Source organism: Physella acuta, unplaced genomic scaffold (assembly GCF_028476545.2).
Source record: "Physella acuta isolate Inbredline_101_S28 unplaced genomic scaffold, ASM2847654v3 ptg002270l, whole genome shotgun sequence".
Lineage (NCBI taxonomy): Eukaryota > Metazoa > Mollusca > Gastropoda > Physidae > Physella > Physella acuta.
Genome location: NW_026733769.1, coordinates 33102 through 55000, shown reverse-complemented (window position 1 = coordinate 55000; position 21899 = coordinate 33102). Strand labels below are relative to the sequence as shown.

Sequence of the window (21899 nt, the reverse complement as noted above, 5' to 3'; positions counted from 1 at the left end):
TACACACTTTTACCATACAACGCACTGGAGATCAATTACTTCAGCTTGTTTAGTTTCATTTTATTCACAAATACATAATTGTTCTAGTTGTTAATAATTAATGCAGCATTGCACTTATGTCGTTTATTAGTCACTACCCTAAACGGTTGATTTAATTATTAATTAGTTACGCTAACCATTTATTCATCAGGATCTCACATGCAGTATAAAATTGTATAAAAGATCACTCCATACAGCAGGTGCAGATATACTGATAATATAACAGTAACAGAATGCCACTGTTAATTTTATTTAGCGCGGTGTAGATATTATACTGATAGTATAACAGTAACAGAATGCCACTGTTAATTTTATTTAGCGCGGTGTAGATATTATACTGATAGTATAACAGTAACAGAATGCTACTGTTAATTTTATTTAGCGCGGTATTCAGTTGAATCATTACATACCAACGTTAACAGTCGCATCACATATCTTGAAGATCCCAGATCCCATCCCTGCTCTAGCTAGAGTAAAGAAAGCACCGGCCATTTAGACGAGTGATGTCTTTTTTTTTAAATAAAAAAGAAAATGAAAAATGAACTTGGTGTATTGGATGATTTAGGGTAGACTTGCGTTGATGAACATTTAAATAGCAGCGCTTGCTTCGATCGCTTCTGCAAATATTAGGTGTCACTATATATATATATATATATATATATATATATATATATATATATATATATATATATATATATATATATATATATATAATGAAAATTAAATTTAAGTAAAGTTCCATTTTCGAACCTAGCGGTCCATGGTTCAAGTGAAGTAGAGTTCACCAATTTCCGTGACCTCAGCACATGAATGGGGAGTGTGGTCGGCACTATGCTAAACCGCCTTTCCCTGACGTTCTTCTCACTTGAACCTGGGTACGAACTCGAGACTTTCGGGTTAACATTCTAGCGCTCCCTATATATTATGTAGGAGCTTTAATTCAACAGCTTGAAGGGTGTTGTTAGCTAAGCTCCCCCCCCCCCTTTCCCATTGTCAGCAGTACTGTATGAAATTTTAAACGTTAATATACAAACTTTCATCCAATTTGCCTCAGATTTAGGAACCGAGAAAGATCACCACATGAAACAATACTTAAATTATTTCAACCTTTCCTGTATTTACAGATGTGCGATCCCAAGCATGGAGAACGACACCTACGCTATACAGAACGCCGCGCACCGCTTTTTGCTCAACGAAACACTGGGGATAGATGCATTTGATGGAGCCAGCAATGGGTGGGGATCTGGGGAGTGTAGGGTACATGTTGGAAGGTATTCAATATTTTATAAAGTCTCTCCGTGGTATTGGCAGGTATTGGAGGTTGAGGAGTAAATGTATAGGCTGTTATGATAGATAGTAGATATATGTAGGAAGTGAGGTTAGGAGATAGTGAGCACTTGCTAATCGAAAGTGCTGTATATTGTGCTCAAATTCTAGTTCTATCAGTGCAGTCAGCTATGATGAATGCCGGGCAAGAATTGGAGAAGGAAAAGGGTGGCTTTGCAACTCAGATATCATTAATGTGGTAGTTCATGAATTCAGCTTGAATCTACTTCACCTGTGCTACCTCTCTGTATTTACAAGCTCAAATATGGCTTGTTAGCAACTCATGAGTTTCGTTTTTGCAAGCGTTCTACCACTAGACCGCGCCATTTCCTTCTTTATCTTTGCTAAAATAGGGCAGTTTTTTGCTATGTGTTATGATCCATTTATACTTTTATTGCTTTATGCATCAACTTGTGGCTTAATTAGTTAAAAAAATCTAACATTAAATTCTAATCTCTTCTTTAAGTATAATACAGCTGGTATATTTTTTCTCGATCTTAGAACTATATAGGCAGTGGCGTAGCGAGGTCGGGTGTCACCCGGTGCGGCACTTAATGGTGTCACCCCCCTCCCTCCCCCAGAGGCGTTGCGATCCTTCCCGGGGACAAACTTTCATGTTTTCGATTTGCACCCCCCCCCCCTCAAACTTTCGATTTGTTCCCCCCCCCCCCCTCTCAAGTTTTTGATTAGCACCCCCCCCCCCCTCAAACTTTCGATTTGCACCCCCCCTCAAGTTTTTCTCTATATATTTTGCTATTTTTTGCCTTGGTGTCACCCCCCTAAATGGTGTCACCCGGTGCGGTCCGCACCCCCCGCCCCCCCCTCGCTACGCCCCTGTATATAGGCCTACACACATTTTCCATGAAGTTTGTTCCTGAAGGTGTTGTTCTATGTTATAATAGTATTAATAGTAATTCACGTCAAATTGTTTATGACAATACGTATATATTCTAAACTTTTTTTCAGTGACCTTGAAATAAAAGTGTTTATATTCTGAATATTTTTCGATGACGATTATATCCGTGTTTATAATCTATCTTCTTAAACTTGTTATTCAAGTTAATTTTTGTCAAAATGTTAATATTCACAACTTGTTCTTCAAGTACAGAATTGAATTCAACTCACCACTCAGCCAATACAACAGAGGAGTGTCATCGATGGGTGTATGACAAGTCTGTGTTTCATTCTACTTTTGTCACCCAGGTTAGTTTTGGTTGTTTTTGTTAGTGTCAAGTTTATATTTCTTATACTAGCTAGATCGTGGTTAAAAATTAGACTTGACCCAATTAAAAACATTCAATTCTTTATACGTTTTTTGTTATTTTTAAAATTTAGTTCGTGTTTTGTTATTTTTTTGTTATTTATTATGTTAATTAAAATATACGGGTGAAGACTTCCTGAAAGACACAGTAGGCCAAAATGGGGAGGGTGGGTACACACCGTTGCGCTTGACTGGAAAGAGAGGGAGGGGGCGGGAGGAGTGTTAGAGAGTCGGCGTAATTTTGTTACGATGTGTGATGAGGGGGAGGGTAAGGGTTCAGATAGTCAGAGCCGGCGTTAGGAATACGCGGGGCCTAGGGCCAACCATCCGCGCGGGGCCTTTCCATTATATATATATATATATATATATATATATATATATATATATATATATATATATATATATATATATATATATATATATAAATACTAATAGTTTCGCTGTTTGTATCTATGTATCTATCTGTGTATCTATCTATCTATCTGTCTGACAAGAACGCTCTAGAGAAAACACAAGGAAATTAAAAATTCTCACAGTGAAACGAAAACGAAATATGACGTCATATAGTAGAAAACATTAAAACATTCTCAAGCCGGAGAGTGCACACAGTAATATGACGTCATTGATTCTCGAGTAAACATTGAATAAAAAGGCAATTTTGTCTAATCTAAACGTCTGAGCCCCCCCCCCCCCCCCTCCCTAACTCAAAAGAAATTTCTTCATCGATACTCTATAATAAAATTACCGCCTAATTAATGTGTCTAATCTAAAAAGTGGTTTTCTTGCAATTTCTTTAATGCAATTCTTCGGGTAGTGGCTAAGCGCGACACCAGTGTTTCTTTCAGACTTTTTCCTCCCCGGAGAGGGGTGGGGGGTACTTGAAATTTTCGGGGGCGGGAGTAGAATTTTCGGGGAGGGGGCGGACACTGGAAAAAGTATATAATTATATTTCGTTGAATGGGACGGTAGACATGTTTTTTTGGGGGGTGGGGGTGGGGGGGTGGGGTGTGGGGGTGGGGGGTGGGGGGAGGGGAGGGGTGGTGTGTGTGGGGTGGGGGGGAGGGGGGTGTGGGGGGGTGGGGGTGGGGGGTGGTGTGGGGGGGGGGGGGTGGAGTGGTTTTAGTTTAGAGAAAAGAGACAGCACTATCACCCTAGCGCCCGTTGTATCCTTCCTCAACGGGCCATTTTTCTCGTCTATTAATACTAATAGTTTCGCTGTCTGTCTATGTATCTATCTATCTATCTATCTATGTATCTATCTGTCTGACAAGAACGCTCTAGAGAAAACACAAGAAAATTAAAAACATGCATAGTAATTCGAAAAACGAAGTATGACGCGGTCACATTTAGCTTAGAGTAGAAAATAATCTCAAACCGGAGAGTGCACACAGTAATATGACGTCATTGATTCTCGAGTAAACATTGAATAAAAAGGAAATTTTGTCTAATCTAAATGGTTTGCGTGAAGAGTTTCTTGCATACAATTCTTCGGGTAGGGGCGAAGCCCCACCCTCCGCGTAAGAACGTCTGAGCCCCCCCCCCCCCCCTTCCCCAACTCAAAAAAAAATTTCTTCATCGATACTCTATAATAAAATTACCGCCTAATTAATGTGTCTAATCTAAAAAGTGGTTTTCTTGCAATTTCTTTAATGCAATTCTTCGGGTAGTGGCTAAGCGCGACACCAGTGTGACACTATTTTTGTATCGAATTACGGCCTGTCCCAGTTCAGGTGGGACTCACCAACATCAACCGTGGCCTCAGTTATAACAATCAACAACGTCGGCATTCGACCATTTAGTTTTTCCCAATTGAATTCAGCAACAATTTTTTTTAAGTTTACAAACTAATTCAGATAACAATGACATTGCTGAAGCGCGGGGCCCCTTCAAGCGCGGGGCCTATGGCGACCGCCCCGTTCGCCACCCCCTAACGCCGGCTTTGCAGATAGTGTGACGTCGCACTTTTGCATTAAAAAGAGTATTGCTAGAAACGGAATTATCGCGTTTTTGAAAACTGTTTTTTTGTAAATTGTAATGGAAATCTATGAATAAACTCTATGTAAATATTTTAGAAAGAAATCAATGTTTAAAAGATAAAATAAACTGCAATTCTAAGGGGGGGGGGGGTGGTGTAGGCGGAGGTGTGACATCATTTTAGGTGGGGGGGATGGGAGTTGAGGCGGGTCTGGCTCTTTGTTGTTATGGCGATGTGTGACGGGGGGGGGGGGGGGGAGAGTCGGGGAGGGGGGGGGGTTAAATCGTCCAAAAAGCGTGACGCCATGTATTTCACGGTATTTCAGGAACAGTTTTCAAATTTAATTTTTTATTCCCTGTGGTACTTAAAGGTTTTACAATTTTTAAAAATCTATTTTCAATTAAATTTTTTAGGAAAATCTAGTGTGTAGCGACAGGAGTCTAAGATCGCACGCCAACATGATCTACATGGGGGGAGTGCTGGTCGGTTCACCAGTGTCCGGCATTCTTGCCGACAAGTAAGGGGAAGCAACTTTATTCAAATTCAGGAAAGGGACATTATTTAATAATGAGCAATGTACATATTACTAAATTTTAATAAGGAAACTAAAACTCTTAGCTCTTTTAGATTCCGAACCATTGCTTACTTGTTGAGCACACCATTTATTAAAAGTAGTAGAATTCCTCTTTAGACCTAGCGATTTATTGGACAGATGAAGTAGATTTCATGTTTCTTGACCTCGGCGATTGAAGGGATAGTGTAGTCAGCACTATGCCCAGCCGTCTTAACTTTCCCTACGTATGTTAGATACCCATCGCAACTGGGTGGACTCAGGAACATTCTACAGTCACAAGTCCGAACCGAGATCCGAACTCGCAACTTTCGGGCTAACAGCCAAATGCTCTACCATCTAACCACACGTCCCCATATTGTACATCATTAGATTGTTTTTTTAAACGATTTTGATACAGTTTAGGAATACATTACACATCATGTGTTATTGTTATTAGAGCAATTTATAAGAAGGGTGAAGAGAATAGATTTGCTGTTTGATTAAACTGATTTAACTTTTCAGATACGGACGGAAGCCTTTGATATTTCTGTCTTTGTTCATCAACACGTTAGCAGCCGTCGCCACCGCCTTCTGCCCCAACTTCGTCTGTTTCGGTGTACTTCGGTTCTTCACTGGGATCAGTGATATAGGGCTATTTATATGTGCTTTTGTTTTAGGTAGGTATTTAAAAGTTGCACTGTAGAACTGCATATATATACATATCTGTCTATCCATATATATAATTCTCTTCATGAACACAACGACGCAGAAAGCCAACTATCTAACCCTCATCCCACCTCCTCCCTCACAAATTATAAATTATGAATTACTAAAAAGTAGAAAATAAAACAACTAAATAGCGGCTCATATATATATATATATATATATATATATATATATATATATATATATATATATATATATATATATATATATATATATATATATATATATATTAGCTGCATACCCGTGCTCCGCCACGGTAAATCTTTTTTATATGTACCACCTTGGGAACAGAACAAAACTAAACATAACACAAACCCAAAACAAAAACAACACAAACACACAAAAATACAACACAAATACAACACAAACACAACACAAACACAACACAACACAAACACAATCACAACACAAACACAACACAAACACAACACAAACACAACACAAATACAACACAAACACAACACAAACACAACACAAACACAACACAAACACAACACAAACACAACACAAACACAACACAAACACAACACAAACACAAAAGAAAACATAAACACAACACAAACACAACACAAACAAAAAAGAAAAAACAAACCCAAAAGAAAACACAAATCCAAAATATAACACAACACAAAGAAAACATAAACACAACACAAACACAAAAGAAAACAGAAACACAAAAGAAAACATATTCACAATGTAAACAAACACATTGCAAATACTAACAAAAACACAAACGCAACACATTAACACAAAAGAAAAACCAAACGCAAATAAAAACACAAATGAAAGCATAAACAGAACACTCATAACATAAACACAATTTAAATGCAAAAATAAAGGCATAGTGCTCACAGTCTAGCCCGTGGCGCTAAATCGCACCCTCCCCGAGCACCGGCGGACGCGCCTGATTCAGTGAACGACTATAAAACCCCCAGATTGTCCGTAAACCGAAAGATAAAATAGTAATTAGTAAACAGTACGTTCAGTGTATAAAATAAATAAAAGGCAGTATTTAAAATATCCGTGTTTTACCTACCATATTGCACTTTATCAATTCATGCATTTCTTTTCAATAGTTTCATGACTAAAACCATTGCGCACCTAATGAACGTGATGACGCGTCTATAATAGTGCTGTATATTGTTGATTAAAAAATTATAATTAGTAAACAGTACGTTCATTGAATATAATAAATAAAAGATTGCCATGCTAATTATAATATTCTAACAATAATGCCCTCCTACACATCCGCATAATTTGCGTTCACATTTTGCTAATTATATTATTGCAACAATAATTCCTGCTTAGAGGTCCGCAGACTTTGCAATTTTTTTTGTATTAGCGTGAGTTGAATTTATTTTTAAATTACCTCCCTTGAAAACGATTTAATTAATTCTTTTTTTTTTACCCTATTATTATTAAAATGTATCCTTTTTTCTAGGAATCTAAACGAAAATGTTATTTGACATTTTAATCGTTTATATGTATTAGCAATGTGAGTGTATTTTTTATTTTCTTTACGTTATGCAAAAGAGTAAAAACAGTGGCAAACAATAAAATAAATTTAAGTCGTTATATAAACAAATCATACTCTATCAATTTCAATAAGACAATGCGATGCAAGTAAAAAGCACGACTGCTTATGAATCCAAAATCTATAGTGATGACGGAATGACTGACACACTCTCTCGAGCTCCATACCCGTGCTTTGACACGGAGAATCCTTTTTTAAAAGTGCCAACTTTCGAACAGAACAAAACTAAATACAAACGTTTATACTCGTGCTTCGCTACGGTGTGGATAAGGAAATTACCTCAGAGTTCACCGTACTGCTCGCGGATGGGAGTCCCCGCATTGGGGTGGATATTTTATAGCGCATCGCGCTGCTCGCGAGTGTCGGTATCCACAGAGTTTACCGCGCAACACGCTTCGCTACGGTGTTGATATGGATATTACCTCAAAAAATTACCTTAAAATTTTGTTTTACACTTGGAATTTTTGTTGTACACTTGCAGCCATGGAGCTTGTTGGCCGACGCTACAGGACCCAATGTGGGGTGGTCATCTCCTACTTCTTCTGCCTGGGTCAGTTGGTGCTAGGCGCTGCAGCCTACTTCATCCGTGACTGGATGATCCTGGAGTTGGTGCTGTCCTGCTGTTCGGTGTTGCTGTTTCCTCTATGGTGGTGGGTATTTTTTTTTTTACTGCTGATTCCTTGATGGACATGGGTAGACATAAACGTTTACTCAAATCACAATGTCTGTCCGTCTGTTCGTCTGTCCGTCTATCCGTCCATCTGTCCGTCTGTCCGTCTGTCCGTCTGTCCGTCTATCTGTCTGTCTGTCTGTCTGTCTGTCTGTCTGTCTGTCTGTCTGTCTGTCTGTCTGTCTGTCTGTCTGTCTGTCTGTCTGTCTGTCTGTCTGTCTGTCTGTCTGTCTGTCTGTCTGTCTGTCTGTCTGTCTGTCTGTCTGTCTGTCTGTCTGTCTGTCTGTCTGTCTGTCTGTCTGTCTGTCTGTCTGTCTGTCTGTCTGTCTGTCTGTCTGTCTGTCTGTCTGTCTGTCTGTCTGTCTGTCTGTCTGTCTGTCTGTCTGTCTGTCTGTCTGTCTGTCTGTCTGTCTGTCTGTCTGTCTGTCTGTCTGTCTGTCTGTCTGTCTGTCTGCCTGTCTGCCTGTCTGTCTGTCTTTCTGTCTGTCGGTCTGTCTTTCTATCGGTCTGTCGGTCGGTCTGTCTGTCTGTCATCCTGACCAACAGCCCGTCCGTCCGTCTGTCTGTTTGTCTCTCTCTCTCTGTCTGTCTGTCCGTCTGTCCTTCTGTTGTCTCAACACAACCTGGACGTCAAGAGCACAGTCTACGCTGTCCAAAACACGAATGTTTAACAGCTATGTGAAATCTGTCTGCTCTATTGTACTGAGACGCGGAGAGTAACACAAACTGAAAACAACAAACTTCAGACTTTCATTAACGGCGGCCGTAGCTGCATATTGAACATCAGGTGGCTGGAAAAATTACCAATGCCGAACAGAGGAGAAAAAACTGGGCAAGATCCTATAGGCAAGGAAATATAAATTGCTCGAATGGGGGCTAGATTAAACCAACTAGCAACATCACCAGACAGGATCTAGGTTAGAATCCCCAAGGAAAGAAGAAAGTAGGTAGAAACTTGGAAACGATCAGCTGTCAATGAAGCAGAAGTTATTTTGAGAGGCGTGGCATACTTATGTTGGGTACGAATGTAATAACATTAAAATGGAAAACAAATTTTGATTCTCTCCCCTTGTAGGATGTTTCCCGAGTCGCCCCGATGGTTGATCAGCAAAGGGAGGATAACCGAGGCCCGAGTTATCCTCGAGAAAATTGCTCAGGTCAATCAGACCAAGTTACCGGAAGATATCGGAGACGTCCGGGACGTGCCGAAACAGCAGGGGCGACTACTGGACATGTGCTCACATTCGGTGTTGGTACTGAGGGCCATTGTCATCTCTATCAATTGGTAGGTCAAGTAGAGTTATCCATGTAGTTTGTTAGGCCCCTTGATGTTATCCTTATAGTTTGGTACGTCGTGTGAAATCATCCTTATAGTTACTAGGTCACTTGATGAGTGGTTTAAAAATGTGTGGGTTCTACAACATCTCTACTTAATGCAACCAGTGGCGTAGGCAGGGGTGGGGGGGTTAGGGGGGGGGGGGTCATACCCCTTCCCCCCCATAGACCCCTCGGTATAGATATATAAAGTATGAGGGGGGATGTAAATCGAAAGTTTGAGGGGGGGGGGGTGCAAATCGAAAGTTTGTCCCCGGGTAAAAATTGGAACCCTCCACTTGAGACGATCCTGGCTACGCCACTGAATGCAACCATCCACCCAGTGACGTCACTAAGTTGGATGCCAACCTGCGAGTGATCTGCGTGTGCCCCATATAGTTTTTCCTTGGTTGGGGTGCATAGAGCCCCCACAAAATTTTTTTTTTACCACTCCTCCGATTACTTAATTATTTTAATTGATAAAAAATTGTTTTAATAATGTCTAGAAACATGTATCAAGATCAGTGGCGTAGGGGGCAAAGGGTTAACTCCCCAAAGACTCTCAAAATGAATGTTGTTTTTTGTTGGGCAACAGCTAGGTGTCGCCCCCTCCATCTCCCACACCCACCCCAAATGTAGTTTCCCGATGTGGTCTGCAACCCCCCCCTCCCCCTGACTTGTAACACTAAATCACCAAACTACGAGTTAGCTGTCGTTTGTCTAAAGCAGCTTTATCATCCTCTCTAAACACACACATACATACACTATCATGCACACATGCACACACCCACAACACACACACTTACACACATACACCCACATTAACACACACACACACTGACACCCACACTTACCCCCCCCCCCCCCCCCCCCCACAGGGCAGTGGTCACGCTACTCTACTACGGCATCACGCTGAACGTCGGCTCCTTGGGGGGCGACATCTACCTCAACTTCGCCGTCTCCACGGGGGTGGAGGCCCTGGGGTACGCCGCCGCCAGCTTCGCCCTACCCCGGTGGGGCCGCAAGCGCTTCTACTGCTTCTCAATTATTGTGGGTAGCCTCGCCTGTCTCAGTTTCGTCGTCCCAGTTTTTCTGGAGGTCAAAGGTAAGTCAAAGATAATTTATAACGTTTTTGTTAGATAATTTATAATTTTACTGTCCTTTATTCTATAACATAGCCGCCAAATATTTTTTTATCAAAACTTTAAGAAATTTTACAACAATTTTTTTTGGTATTTTCAACAATTTCATTTAGCTAATTTACAACAAAAATTCTTAATGTTATTTTTCAACGTTATTCGAAACAAATTCATTTTCTTAAAAACTTGACGTCTGCAAATATAATTATCTGGTCATTATATAAATTAACGTAAAGCTTCATAAATTAGATAACTTAGCATTTGCTTTATGATTAATTTATTTTTTTAAATACTCTAAACAAATTCATTAAAAAATATAATTAGTAGGCCGACACAGTTATTCTCTTCAACACAACTATAGAATCTTTAAGCATACATAACTAACCCAGTAACTAACCCATACTCTTCACTTTAAGCCTACCAACATCGTTGAAATAACGCTTTATGTCTAATATTGATGCTACCATTGATCACACTAACCCAACGACTAACCCATACCACTTCTAATCTAGACGAGTGGATCAGCCTTCTCCTGTCTAATATCGGCAAATTGGGGGCCTCTGGGAGCTACACAACCATCTTCGTCTTCTCGGCAGAGTTATTCCCCACGCCTATAAGAAACAGCGTCATGGGAACAAGCTCCATGATTGGCAGGGTCGGCGGGATGATCGCCCCTTACATCGCTGATTTGGTAAAATATTAAATTATTATCGCCCCTTACGTAGCTGATTTGGTAAAATATTAAATTATTATCGCACATTACATCGCTGATTTGGTAAAATATTAAATTATTATCGCCCCTTACATCGCTGATTTGGTAAAATATTAAATTATTATCGCCCCTTACATCGCTGATTTGGTAAAATATTAAATTATTATCACCCCTTACATCGCTGATTTGGTAAAATATTAAATTATTATCGCCCCTTACATTGCTGATTTGGTAGATTATTTTATTAATATTGCCCTTGACATCGCTGATTGTTTAAATAATGTAATTGTTATTGCTCCTTATATTGTTGATTAGGTATAGGATTTAATAGTTATCACCCTTTACGTTGGTTTGGGAAATTTTAAAAATTACTATCCCTCTTTTCCGCGGACATAAATCTAATTAATATTGTTGGCTCCCTTTTTTGCAGTAAATAACAATTTAACATTGTTTTTGCCCCGTTTAGTACTTTCTTTGAACACTATACTCGATTTTAATGGTTATCCCCCTTTAACAGGCAGCAATTTGGTAAAAATACAAATCTGAACGCGGTGATCACCCCTTACTCCACTAAAACACAATATTTGTAAGCACAGCAAATAAACAAGTTAGGTGAAAATCTTTAGATGTAGTATAATATTTAGACATACTTTGTTGTGGCACATGCCGTGTTAGCCAATCGGTCCTTATTAAAGATTATTTTTCTTTTTTATACTGTATTGCCCTAACCCTTAACCTTAACAGTAACCAAATCAACGAAAGCCTTAACTCTACACTGACCACAGCCCTAACCTATTCCTAAAGTTAATCCAACTAAAAAACTCGAAGATCATGCTAATTAGAATCATAGCCCTAACCATAAATTAAAAAAAAAACACTTTAAAACGTTTTAATAACAATCTTTTATGTAATAATGCACTAAAAAGAAGAAAACATACGATTTTATTTAAATATATAATACTAAACTAGTATTTAAAAATACTATAAAGAAAATCGTGGGTCACTATATTATCTATTGGATACCTTACTAATATTTAGGAAGAGACCCACGCTTTTCTTTATAGTTATTTAAATAGTTGTATATTATTATATTTTTAAAGAAAATCATTTATTTTCTCTTTTGTAGTGCATTATTACATAAAAACTTGTCATTAAAACTTATTTATTAATTTTTTAAGCAATTCGAGTATAGTAGTGCAGAAATAGTAGTAGTAGGACGACCTACTAATTTCAGAAAATTTGAATTAATTCATAAATCATCAATTAATCATCTAATTATATCAAATTTTGTGATATATTGCATGGTCTTCAACCCTTGACCCACGTGCCAACTTTGGAACGAATCGGTCATTTATAAGTGCTCGAAATTTCGCTCGCCCGTTTTGATCTTTGATGGCAGAAGCACGACAGACTGACGACAGAGTGAGGAAGCAAGTCCAAAGAAAAAAACTTGTATAAAGCCATACCGTGCGAATAAAAAACAACAACCCATCAGCAGTAATCTAACAACGATTAAGGATGTACAATATTTTCTAGCCTAGCCATAGCTCTGACGCTAACCTATCTCTAACCCCATACTGATCAGAAGCCCAGCCCAAATCCTACTGCACTCAGACCAAGACGTGTCTACTTTATGCCCCACCCTAGGGCGTCCTGGTGGGCGGGTCCTTTGGATCGAGTCTACCCTTCATCGTGTTTGGCGCCAGCGGCCTTTTGTCTGGCGTTCTCGCCCTGACGCTGCCGGAGACGTTGAACCAGACGCTGCCGGAGACCATACAGGAGGCGTTAGACTTTGGCGGGTAGGTGTGGCAGTGTGTCTAGAATTTGGCGGGTAGGTGTGGCATTAAGTTTCTAGACTTTGGCGGGTAGGTGTGGCAGTGTGTCTAGACTTTGGCGGGTAGGTGTGGCTCTGTGTCTAGACTTTGGCGGGTAGGTGTGGCAGTGTGTCTAGACTTAGGCGGGTAGGTGTGGCATTAAGTTTCTAGACTTTGGCGGGTAGGTGTGGCATTAAGTTTCTAGACTTTGGCGGGTAGGTGTGGCCAGTGGCGTAGCGACTTCGGGTGTCACCCGGTGCGGCACTTAATGGTGTCACCCCCCAGAGGCGTTGCGACCCTTCCCGGGGACAAACTTTCAAGTTTTCGATTTGCACCCCTCCCCCTCAAACTTTCGATTTGCACCCCCCCCCCCCTTAAACTTTCGATTTGCACCCCCCCTCAAGTTTTTCTCTATATATTTTGCTATTTTTTTGCCTTGGTGTCACCCCCCTAAATGGTGTCACCCGGTGCGGTCCGCACCCCCGCCCCCCCTCGCTACGCCCCTGGGTGTGGCAGTGTGTCTAGACTTTGGTGTGAGGAGGGGGGGGGTTGTAGGTATGATAACTTAAATCCCTTCTTGGGGGGGGGGAGGTAGAAGTGAGACTGATCATATCTAGATGTGATGAGGTATCTAGACGACTTTGAAGGGTAACTGTAATACTTTACATATTTTTTCTGTGTACTAATCAAATTACCACCAAATCTTAAATAAACTTCACACGTGTGACTATTATTACCATTTCTGACCCGAAGAAGAGCAGATGAGGTAGAGTTCCTCTGTTTTTTTTAAACCCCCGAACATGAAGGAGTAATGCCGTCGATAGTATACTCAACCGATTATACTTTCCCGAACTAGTGCCAGGTACCGATCAAAGCTGGGTGGGCTCTTGGACGTCATACAGAAACAAGAGTGTATAACGCGTTTTAGGGTTTTCCTGTATTACTATCAAAGCTTTACCATGCTGTTACACCGTTATATCATATCTTTTTATATATAACCAGTATAAAGATGGACAAAGAGAACGACCGAGAGAAAGACCCGTTGAACGACCCAGAGAAAGAACCGTTGAACTTCACAGAAAAGGATCCATCTACGAGATACGAATCCATGACGAAAGTGGAGAGTAAATATACCATTCTACCTAAGGATCGTACATAAATGACGTCACGCCTTTTTTGACGAATTGTACACCCCCCTCCCCCCCCCCGTTTTAGTTCTGCCTACACGAAAGGAAGAACATCCATCTATTGTCCACACGCTTGAGCCTATCCCTCTCCGAAGAAAATAAAATAAAATATCGCAATTTTTTAACGTCTTTTTCTTTCTCAAATGTAAACTTGGGTAAATCAGTGTTAAGTGTATTGAGTCTATTTTTAGATTTATATTACAAGTTGCAGAAATTTAAAAAAATTGAACAAAATCGTTTTAACTTCGCTTTTACAAATGCAAAAAGTGTTAAGTTACACTTTTGCCCCCCCCCCCCCCCTTCTTAATCGTACAACAACATATAAAAAGTTCTAAACCTTCCCTAATCTTTAGGGAGAGTGAAGTAATTTATGCGAGACACCTTAAGCGAAATCCAGAAAGTAGAATCTGTGGATTAATTAATTAAAGCAAAGAAAACAGTCTGATAAAGAATAAAGACCAAGTTACAACTTTGGGCAGATACGGCTCTATAGTTGGGGATAGCAACCCATATAGGGGAGACTACTCCAAAAATCAAACAGCTGCTGCCTAGCATGTTGTTTTTGGTTGGACAAAGGCTTTACAAACAAATCCAAAAAGGAAACCAGTCTGAAGTCGTATTCAACAGGCCATTTGGAACTTACCATTTTTAAACGCAATACTTTATTCTGTTAAATGAAATTGCATTCAGTATGATAATTCAGAATGAACAAGAAAAATAGACTTTAAATTAAATGATCGTTATTTTACTATTGACATTTTAATTTCCAGAAAAAAAGTATTTTATTTCACTTATTAAAAAAGTGTTGTCTCTCTCTTATATTGAGTAGTTGCCCCTTGTACTAAAGTTTAAGATTTATTAAGGTGAAACTATGGCGAAAATGGCAAGCTACAAAAAACACATAAAATCATTAATCTGTTAACGATTCTAATTTTAGCATTTTAATCTTGCCACACAGCAGTATTTCACTAATGAAATGAATTCTAATTATCCGCGTAGTGGCAGTGACGTTGATCAAGATGTAATAAATCTGTCCGTCAGTTTTAACAACAGGCAGATGTGTCAGGTTTACTGTTTGGTTCAGTTTAGTTTGGTACAGGGTCTGGTGATTTCAGGGTTTGTTGAGACTACAGTAGGGTTCAGACACCAGGTGGCAGTTAGGTTCATTGGGGTTCAGACACCAGAGGAGAGTAGGTTCATTAGGGTTCAGAAACAAAGAGGCAGTGAGGTTCATTGGGGTTCGAACACCAGGGGACAGCGAGGTTCATTAGGGTTCAAGCACCAGGTGGCAGTGCTGCTCAGTTTAAGGTCAAGGTTAATCATCCAAGGTCAGTGTTCATCCGGGGTCAGCTGCGTGTGTCTGGTCTCAGTTGGTACCACGGTCACGGTTCATTGATTCCCACTTCTAATGCCACTAACCATTTCACGTCTATTGTTTTTTAACATCGTTAAACCACCCCTAACCAAAACAAAATCAGTACATTTAAAAAAAATCAACAACTGACTTGGTTATCACAACGTTCACGGGCTGGAATCAAAGTCACAGTTTTATTAGCCCCACCCACTGCTACACAAACACATTTTTTATTAACTAACACAAGCGATAAGTACTGAACGCATTCGCATTTAGGTAACACATACATAAGAATGTAATGTATACATTACGTAATCTATTTATCTAGACGAAAGTATTTCCGGACCGGAATTGTTTCCCGGAAGTCACTTGAAACACCATCTGATATGATTATCAGACATTGTTGTCAGGAAACTGATACCATGATGCGTGGTCTAGCGTGGTCTAGCGTGGCCTAGCGTGGTCTAGCGTGGTCTAGCGTGGTCTAGCGTGGTCTAACGTGGCATAACGTGGCATAACGTGGTATAGCCTGCACGCCCCCTGACCGAAAGGCTAATCTTTTCACTCATATGAAGTCAGCAAAATATTTTCCGGACGCCCAAGAGATATACGGGTTGTAGACCAGTTTGTCTGGCTGCCGAGCCAAAGTTTGAGCCGTATTGTGTTTCACGTGTATTCATACGCCTCAATGTCGTCCTTAAATAATGGTTTACCAGGAACATATGTCGCCTAACACGCATGTAACAACAACAGGACTGTGTCAAGTGGAACACTGTGTTGTCATAATACCATGTTTGGGATGACGTTTTTTATCCCCCCCCCCCCACTAACTATTTCACAATACCCAGCCGTAAAAAAGAGTTCATCAAAATTTTAAAAAATTATCTTGGATTTCTACTTTAACTAGGAATGTATACTTTGGTAAGTAACACATTTTTGAGCAATTTAAAGATAATGCATGTTAAAAGATATAATAAAATACAATTAAATAAGCTTGATACACCTATGTCTCTTAGAAAAAAAGGAGCGTTTTGAGGCTGAGTGTTGCAAGTCTGGGATACTTCTATTGTTTTGGTTGAGAAGTGTTAATCAAATAATGGAAGTAAAAGTTGGTATCTTTTATCATGGAGATTATGACTGTGTTATCAATGTAGAAATATGCGCATTTTCTACAGTGTGTACGCTGTGTAGATGTGTACAGTGTGTAGATGTGTACAATGTTTAAATGTGTACAATGTGTATATGTGTACAATCTGTAGGTGTATACAATGTGGAGATATGTATACAGCATAAATATTTTAAGTGTATAGATGTATACAGTGTGTTTAAGTGGAAATGCCCAGCCCCCATTTTTCCCCTACTTAGAAAATGCTAAGTTTCTGATATACTGAAACTTAGCTGTCGTGATAAGCGATTAGTTCCACTCCAATGCGTGAATAAAAACTTCTACTCAATGAGCTAAAATGTATTAGAAAACAATTAAATTCTATTAATTCTTAAGAAAACATTTTAAGAAAAAGATTTATCACCTCAATAACAACAAAAAAGAGCCGACCCCATATTTTATAAAATGGATACAATGGGAGAAAAGGCATTTGAATACGATATTTTAAACAAAACAACAGTTTATGGTATAAGTTAGCGATCCCTAAAAAAATCTGCCGTTACCCTGTTTTGGGGTCGACGCTGGGGTCGCGACCCATAGTTTGAGACCAGTGAACTAACGGAATATAAACCATGTTGTAATCCAACATAGAGCGGCAGTATTAACGTTTTTTTTTATGAGAGCTATTAGACAATTAGGATTGTGTGTGTGTGTGTGTGTGAGAGAGAGAAAGAGAAAAAGGTTCAGTGTTTCTTTTAGGATTTTCTTCGCCCCCCCCCCTTTTTTTCTTACCAAATGCGTCTAACACACACTAACGAAATGGAATTGATATAGAAAATGTATACTTTAACCAGTTGCCCCCTCCCCCAGTCCAGTGGCGTAGCGAGGTCGGGTGTCACCCGGTGCGGCACTTAATGGTGTCACCACCCCAACCCCAGATGCGTAGCACAGAAAAAAAAATCAACCGATCATTGCAACAGAGGCGTAGCGACCCTTCCCGGTGCCCGGGGACAATCTTTCGATTTGCACCCCCTCAAATTTTCGATTTGCACCCCCCCCTCAAACTTTCGATTTGCACCTCCCTCAAACTTTCTATTTGCACCCCCCCTTCCAACTTTCCATTTGCACCCCACCTCAAACTTTCCATTTGCACCCCCCCCCATCAAACTTTCGATTTGCGACCCCCCTTCTCTCATTTTTCTCTATATATTTTGCTATTTTTTGCCTTGGTGTCACCCACCTAAATGGTGTCACCCGGTGCAGTCCGTACCCCCCCCCCTCGATACGCCTCTGCCCCAGTCTAACCCCGAAAGTTTCAAGTGCTTCCCTCCAAATCGGAGAAAAAAAAGTATGAAAGAACTACTGCTTAGCGTTTGTATAGTGTGTGTGTGTGTCTGTATATGTGTGCGAGAAAAATAAAAATATCGAAGTTTGAGTTGCTGAACAAGATTAGGTTATCGATTATTTATTTACCGTAAAATAAAATAGTATACCAATTAAAATATGGTTGACTTAAGAACGCACAAATTAAAACATGGCTTACCTCATGAAAGACCGATTAGAACTTAGCAGACTTAGAAATTATTAATAAGCCATAGTTGATTTAAAAATAAAATTGCAATCGCTGACTTAATTAAGAACTGATTAATTAGCAATAGCTGACTTAAGAACTAATTAATCATCGTTGTCTTGAAGAAATAATTGGACATGATTAACCCACGAACATTTACTTTATGTTCATTTACTATTAAATCACTGATGGTTCAAAGATGTATTCTATGAACGTAATCGTATTTACACAATTCGCATTTTACCAACCTTATAATCGCTACACTATTCACATTTCTCCAACGCTATATTCGCAACACAATTTCAATTTTAACCAACAATTTAATCATTACATAATTCGCATTTTACCAACGTAATCGCCTACACAGTCACATTTACAAGACAAAAAGAACGCCTCATAAATAATACAAACGGAAATCATTGTTGAAACGATGTTGCTAATAGCCTTGTGAAATATTTACAAACAGTGTGTTTGGTTCAATTACATTTGCATAAATACAATTACTAAAATGGTTTACCATTAGGCTTTCTGGCATACCCAGGCACTTTTGTTAATTTAGCACCACACTAACTGGAAAGCAGGGTATATTAAAACTAGCCGTCGGTACCCGTTAGACGTTGCCAAAAATATTGCGGACAGAAAGATAGAGAGAGAGAGAGAGAGAAATGCGCACATGGGCTTTTATATATTAGGATTTGTATTTTTGGAAAAGTTATTAGCCTTAAACTTTCAGAAGGAATAATTTCGTTTCATGAAATATTACTTACATAAAACACTCAGTAGATGATGCTTATGAAAATGTTTGTTCATTGTATCAAATTTTGGTTTAATAAAGCGTTGTTTACACAAAACGTTCGTTACGTGAAAAATTCGTTATTTGAAACACTCGTTAAATAAAACGTGCGTTTCTTAAACCATCCGTTCTATAAAAACGTTCGTTAAGTGAAACGTTCGGTGCACGAAACGTTCGTTACGTGAAACGTTTGTTGCATGAAACATCCTTTACATATTGCATTTGTTACTTAAAACGTTATTTATAGAAAACGTTCGTTACAAAAAAGTTCGTTAAACGAAACATGTTTTACATGAAAAGTTGGTTGTACAATGCTCACAAATTGAATCTTTCATGACCTGAAATGTATTAAACATAGTTGTGTCACTATGATTTCAATGTACTTTGATTAATTACGCAAGCTGATGAACCCTGATTTACATAATTATGAAATAAACTAAGCCTAGCTAATTTCAAAGCTTAATGAAAACATAGCTTACTTAAAAATTAATTAAACAAACGGTGGCTTTAGAATTAATGAACAGACTGTTGCTATAACAAATTAGAGCAAGGCCGACTTAAGAACAAAAGCCAACGTATATCTCTTAGAGTTATAATCTTAGGAACTAATTACAACGCGGCCGCGTTAATTAGCGCTTATCTATTCCAGTGTTCTTTGGCTTGGAATTCCTATACGGCGTCTTAAGTGTCCTGTTCCCGGTCAGGAGTGCTGTAAGGATGAGTGCAATGTTAGCTCGTGTGTATTCTCCAGGCTTATCTTCACTCCCCTCCCCGGGATATAGGTTACGGTGTTCTATTGATAAGTGCTATGATTGGTCTTGTTAAGTTCTAAGTGTGACGTAGATGTCTATGGACTGTTTACTTACAATTGTTATTCTTGGCCCAAAATAAGCCAAAATACGTAAGACGCCGATTGTAACATAATGCAGTGGGTTTTAGATAGAACATCAGTGTTTCGGTAAGCCAGTCTCAAGGGTTTGGCGCAAGTCAAGACACCCCCCCCCCCCCGACTCATATAAACCATGATCAGATTTTGTCCGTTTGGACAGTAGAACTATTAATATGGGCTCTATGAATACGTACATGAAACTGTTGGGGCTTAGTACCTCTAAAAAGTTTAAGAACAACTTTTCTAATGTTCCGTGTTTTCTGGGAACTAAGACGACTTTATAACCAAGGAGAATCTCAAAACTTAGGGTTTATATTATACGCCGTGAGTTGTAATATAGAGCAGGTAAAAGAAACTTTACTTTATATCTCAAAGTATATTCTAACCCCAAGACACGGAGTCGTCTTATTCGCTATGTCGTTATATATGGCTGCAGAGGCGTAGCGAGGGTGGGTGGGCGGGGGGTACACATGTCCCGGGCGCCGACCTTAGGGGGCGCCAAAATGGGTTGGAAAAACAAATTAAAATCTCATTTTAATGCATTTTTGCATTATAAATATAAAAATATATGGGGTGGGGTGCAAATTGAAAGTTTGAGGGGCGGGGGGTGCAAATCGAAAGTTTAAGGGGGGGGTGCAATTGAAAATTGAAAGGTTGCTCCCGAGGGGGCGCCAAATTGAAAGTTTGTCCCCGGGCGCCGGGAAGGGTCACTACGCCTCCGTACGGCTGGGATACACATAGCTCAGGGGTCGGCAACCTTTAGGGACAGAAGCGCCAAAAGTTACAATTTACAAAATTTCCCAGTTTTTAAAGAGCCACTAACATTTTTATTTCAATATTTGGTATTTGATTAGGATTAGGTAAATAGATTTGATTTGTTATTTAAAATAAATAGCTTTAAATATGACATATTATTTATTCATATAAAAATAAAAACATACATATGTTTCGCCAGAATAAAAAAAAATAGTAATCAAATAATAAAACTATAGGACTATCCCAATCCACTTTAGAAGCTGTTAACTTTTTTTCTGTCTTTACGGATATCACCGACTCAGAAGGTGTCTCCCATTAGCCAGTCAGGCCTCAACACGGCAAACTCCGACTAACTGGCTTGGATATCGGTTTGATAACCGTGAATCGTTCGCTTCTATCATTTGTTTCTCACCAGGCTTATCTCTCACCCCACTGAACGCAGGGTAAATTCGTACCCCACCGTCCAATAAAAATGAAATTATATAACTATTAATATTTGTGCAAGGAGCTGGAGAGCCGCATCTGGACACCAAAAGAGCCGCATGCGGCTCGCAAGCCGCAGGTTGCCGACCCCTGTAATAGCTCAATATTTTAGCTTCAAAAATTGGGACCCGTCTTATATGCTAGAAAATACAACCCTTTTTTAAATTAACATTGTCTTGTGCATGCTAAATGCTTGGTTTGACTCGGGCAGATGAGGCTCGTTAGCTGGGGACAGCCACTCTTCTAGGAGAGACAACTCCAAAATCAAACAACTGCTGCCTTGTAGTTTGTTCTTTGTTGGACAAAGGCTATGGAAGCAAATCCAAAAAGAAAAGCAGGCTGACATCGGAGTCAATGGCCTCAATGGCGCAAAACCAGTTGACACGTAATCCTTAATTGTGTTGAAGGGGATATCTCCCACAACTAAAATTAAGAACGAAGAAGAAGAAAGAAGAGCTTGTTTTTTTTTTCTAATTGTGTCGGAGGCTAATTAACCTTTGTTGATCGCCATGTTCAAAACAGCACCCCCTATGATTATTAGTGCACTAGTTCCAGTGTATTTAATTAAAGTTAACCTTTTGACGCGACGGTTAATACACCCGTCGAAGTACGGCTCATCTGTCCCATATGGGACCACGGTATATGATGGGATAGTGTGGTCAGTTCTGAGCCTATCCGCCTTTACTTCCCCTAACGTTA

General features: G+C 39.5%; 1 protein-coding gene across 1 annotated transcript in view; it reads left to right on the top strand.

Annotated features, from left to right (window-relative positions):
- The window catches only part of LOC131932748 (organic cation transporter protein-like), a 16063-nt gene extending 1841 nt beyond the window's left edge, over positions 1 to 14222 (top strand). The window contains exons 2-11 of the mRNA XM_059289659.1: positions 1164 to 1310; positions 2469 to 2568; positions 5015 to 5118; positions 5677 to 5831; positions 7896 to 8064; positions 9160 to 9369; positions 10277 to 10503; positions 11050 to 11228; positions 12897 to 13048; positions 14066 to 14222. Of these exons, the coding sequence (XP_059145642.1) occupies positions 1164 to 1310; positions 2469 to 2568; positions 5015 to 5118; positions 5677 to 5831; positions 7896 to 8064; positions 9160 to 9369; positions 10277 to 10503; positions 11050 to 11228; positions 12897 to 13048; positions 14066 to 14222 (1600 nt within the window). The remainder of the gene's footprint in view (positions 1 to 1163; positions 1311 to 2468; positions 2569 to 5014; positions 5119 to 5676; positions 5832 to 7895; positions 8065 to 9159; positions 9370 to 10276; positions 10504 to 11049; positions 11229 to 12896; positions 13049 to 14065) is intronic.
- Positions 14223 to 21899: the final 7677 nt, after the last annotated feature.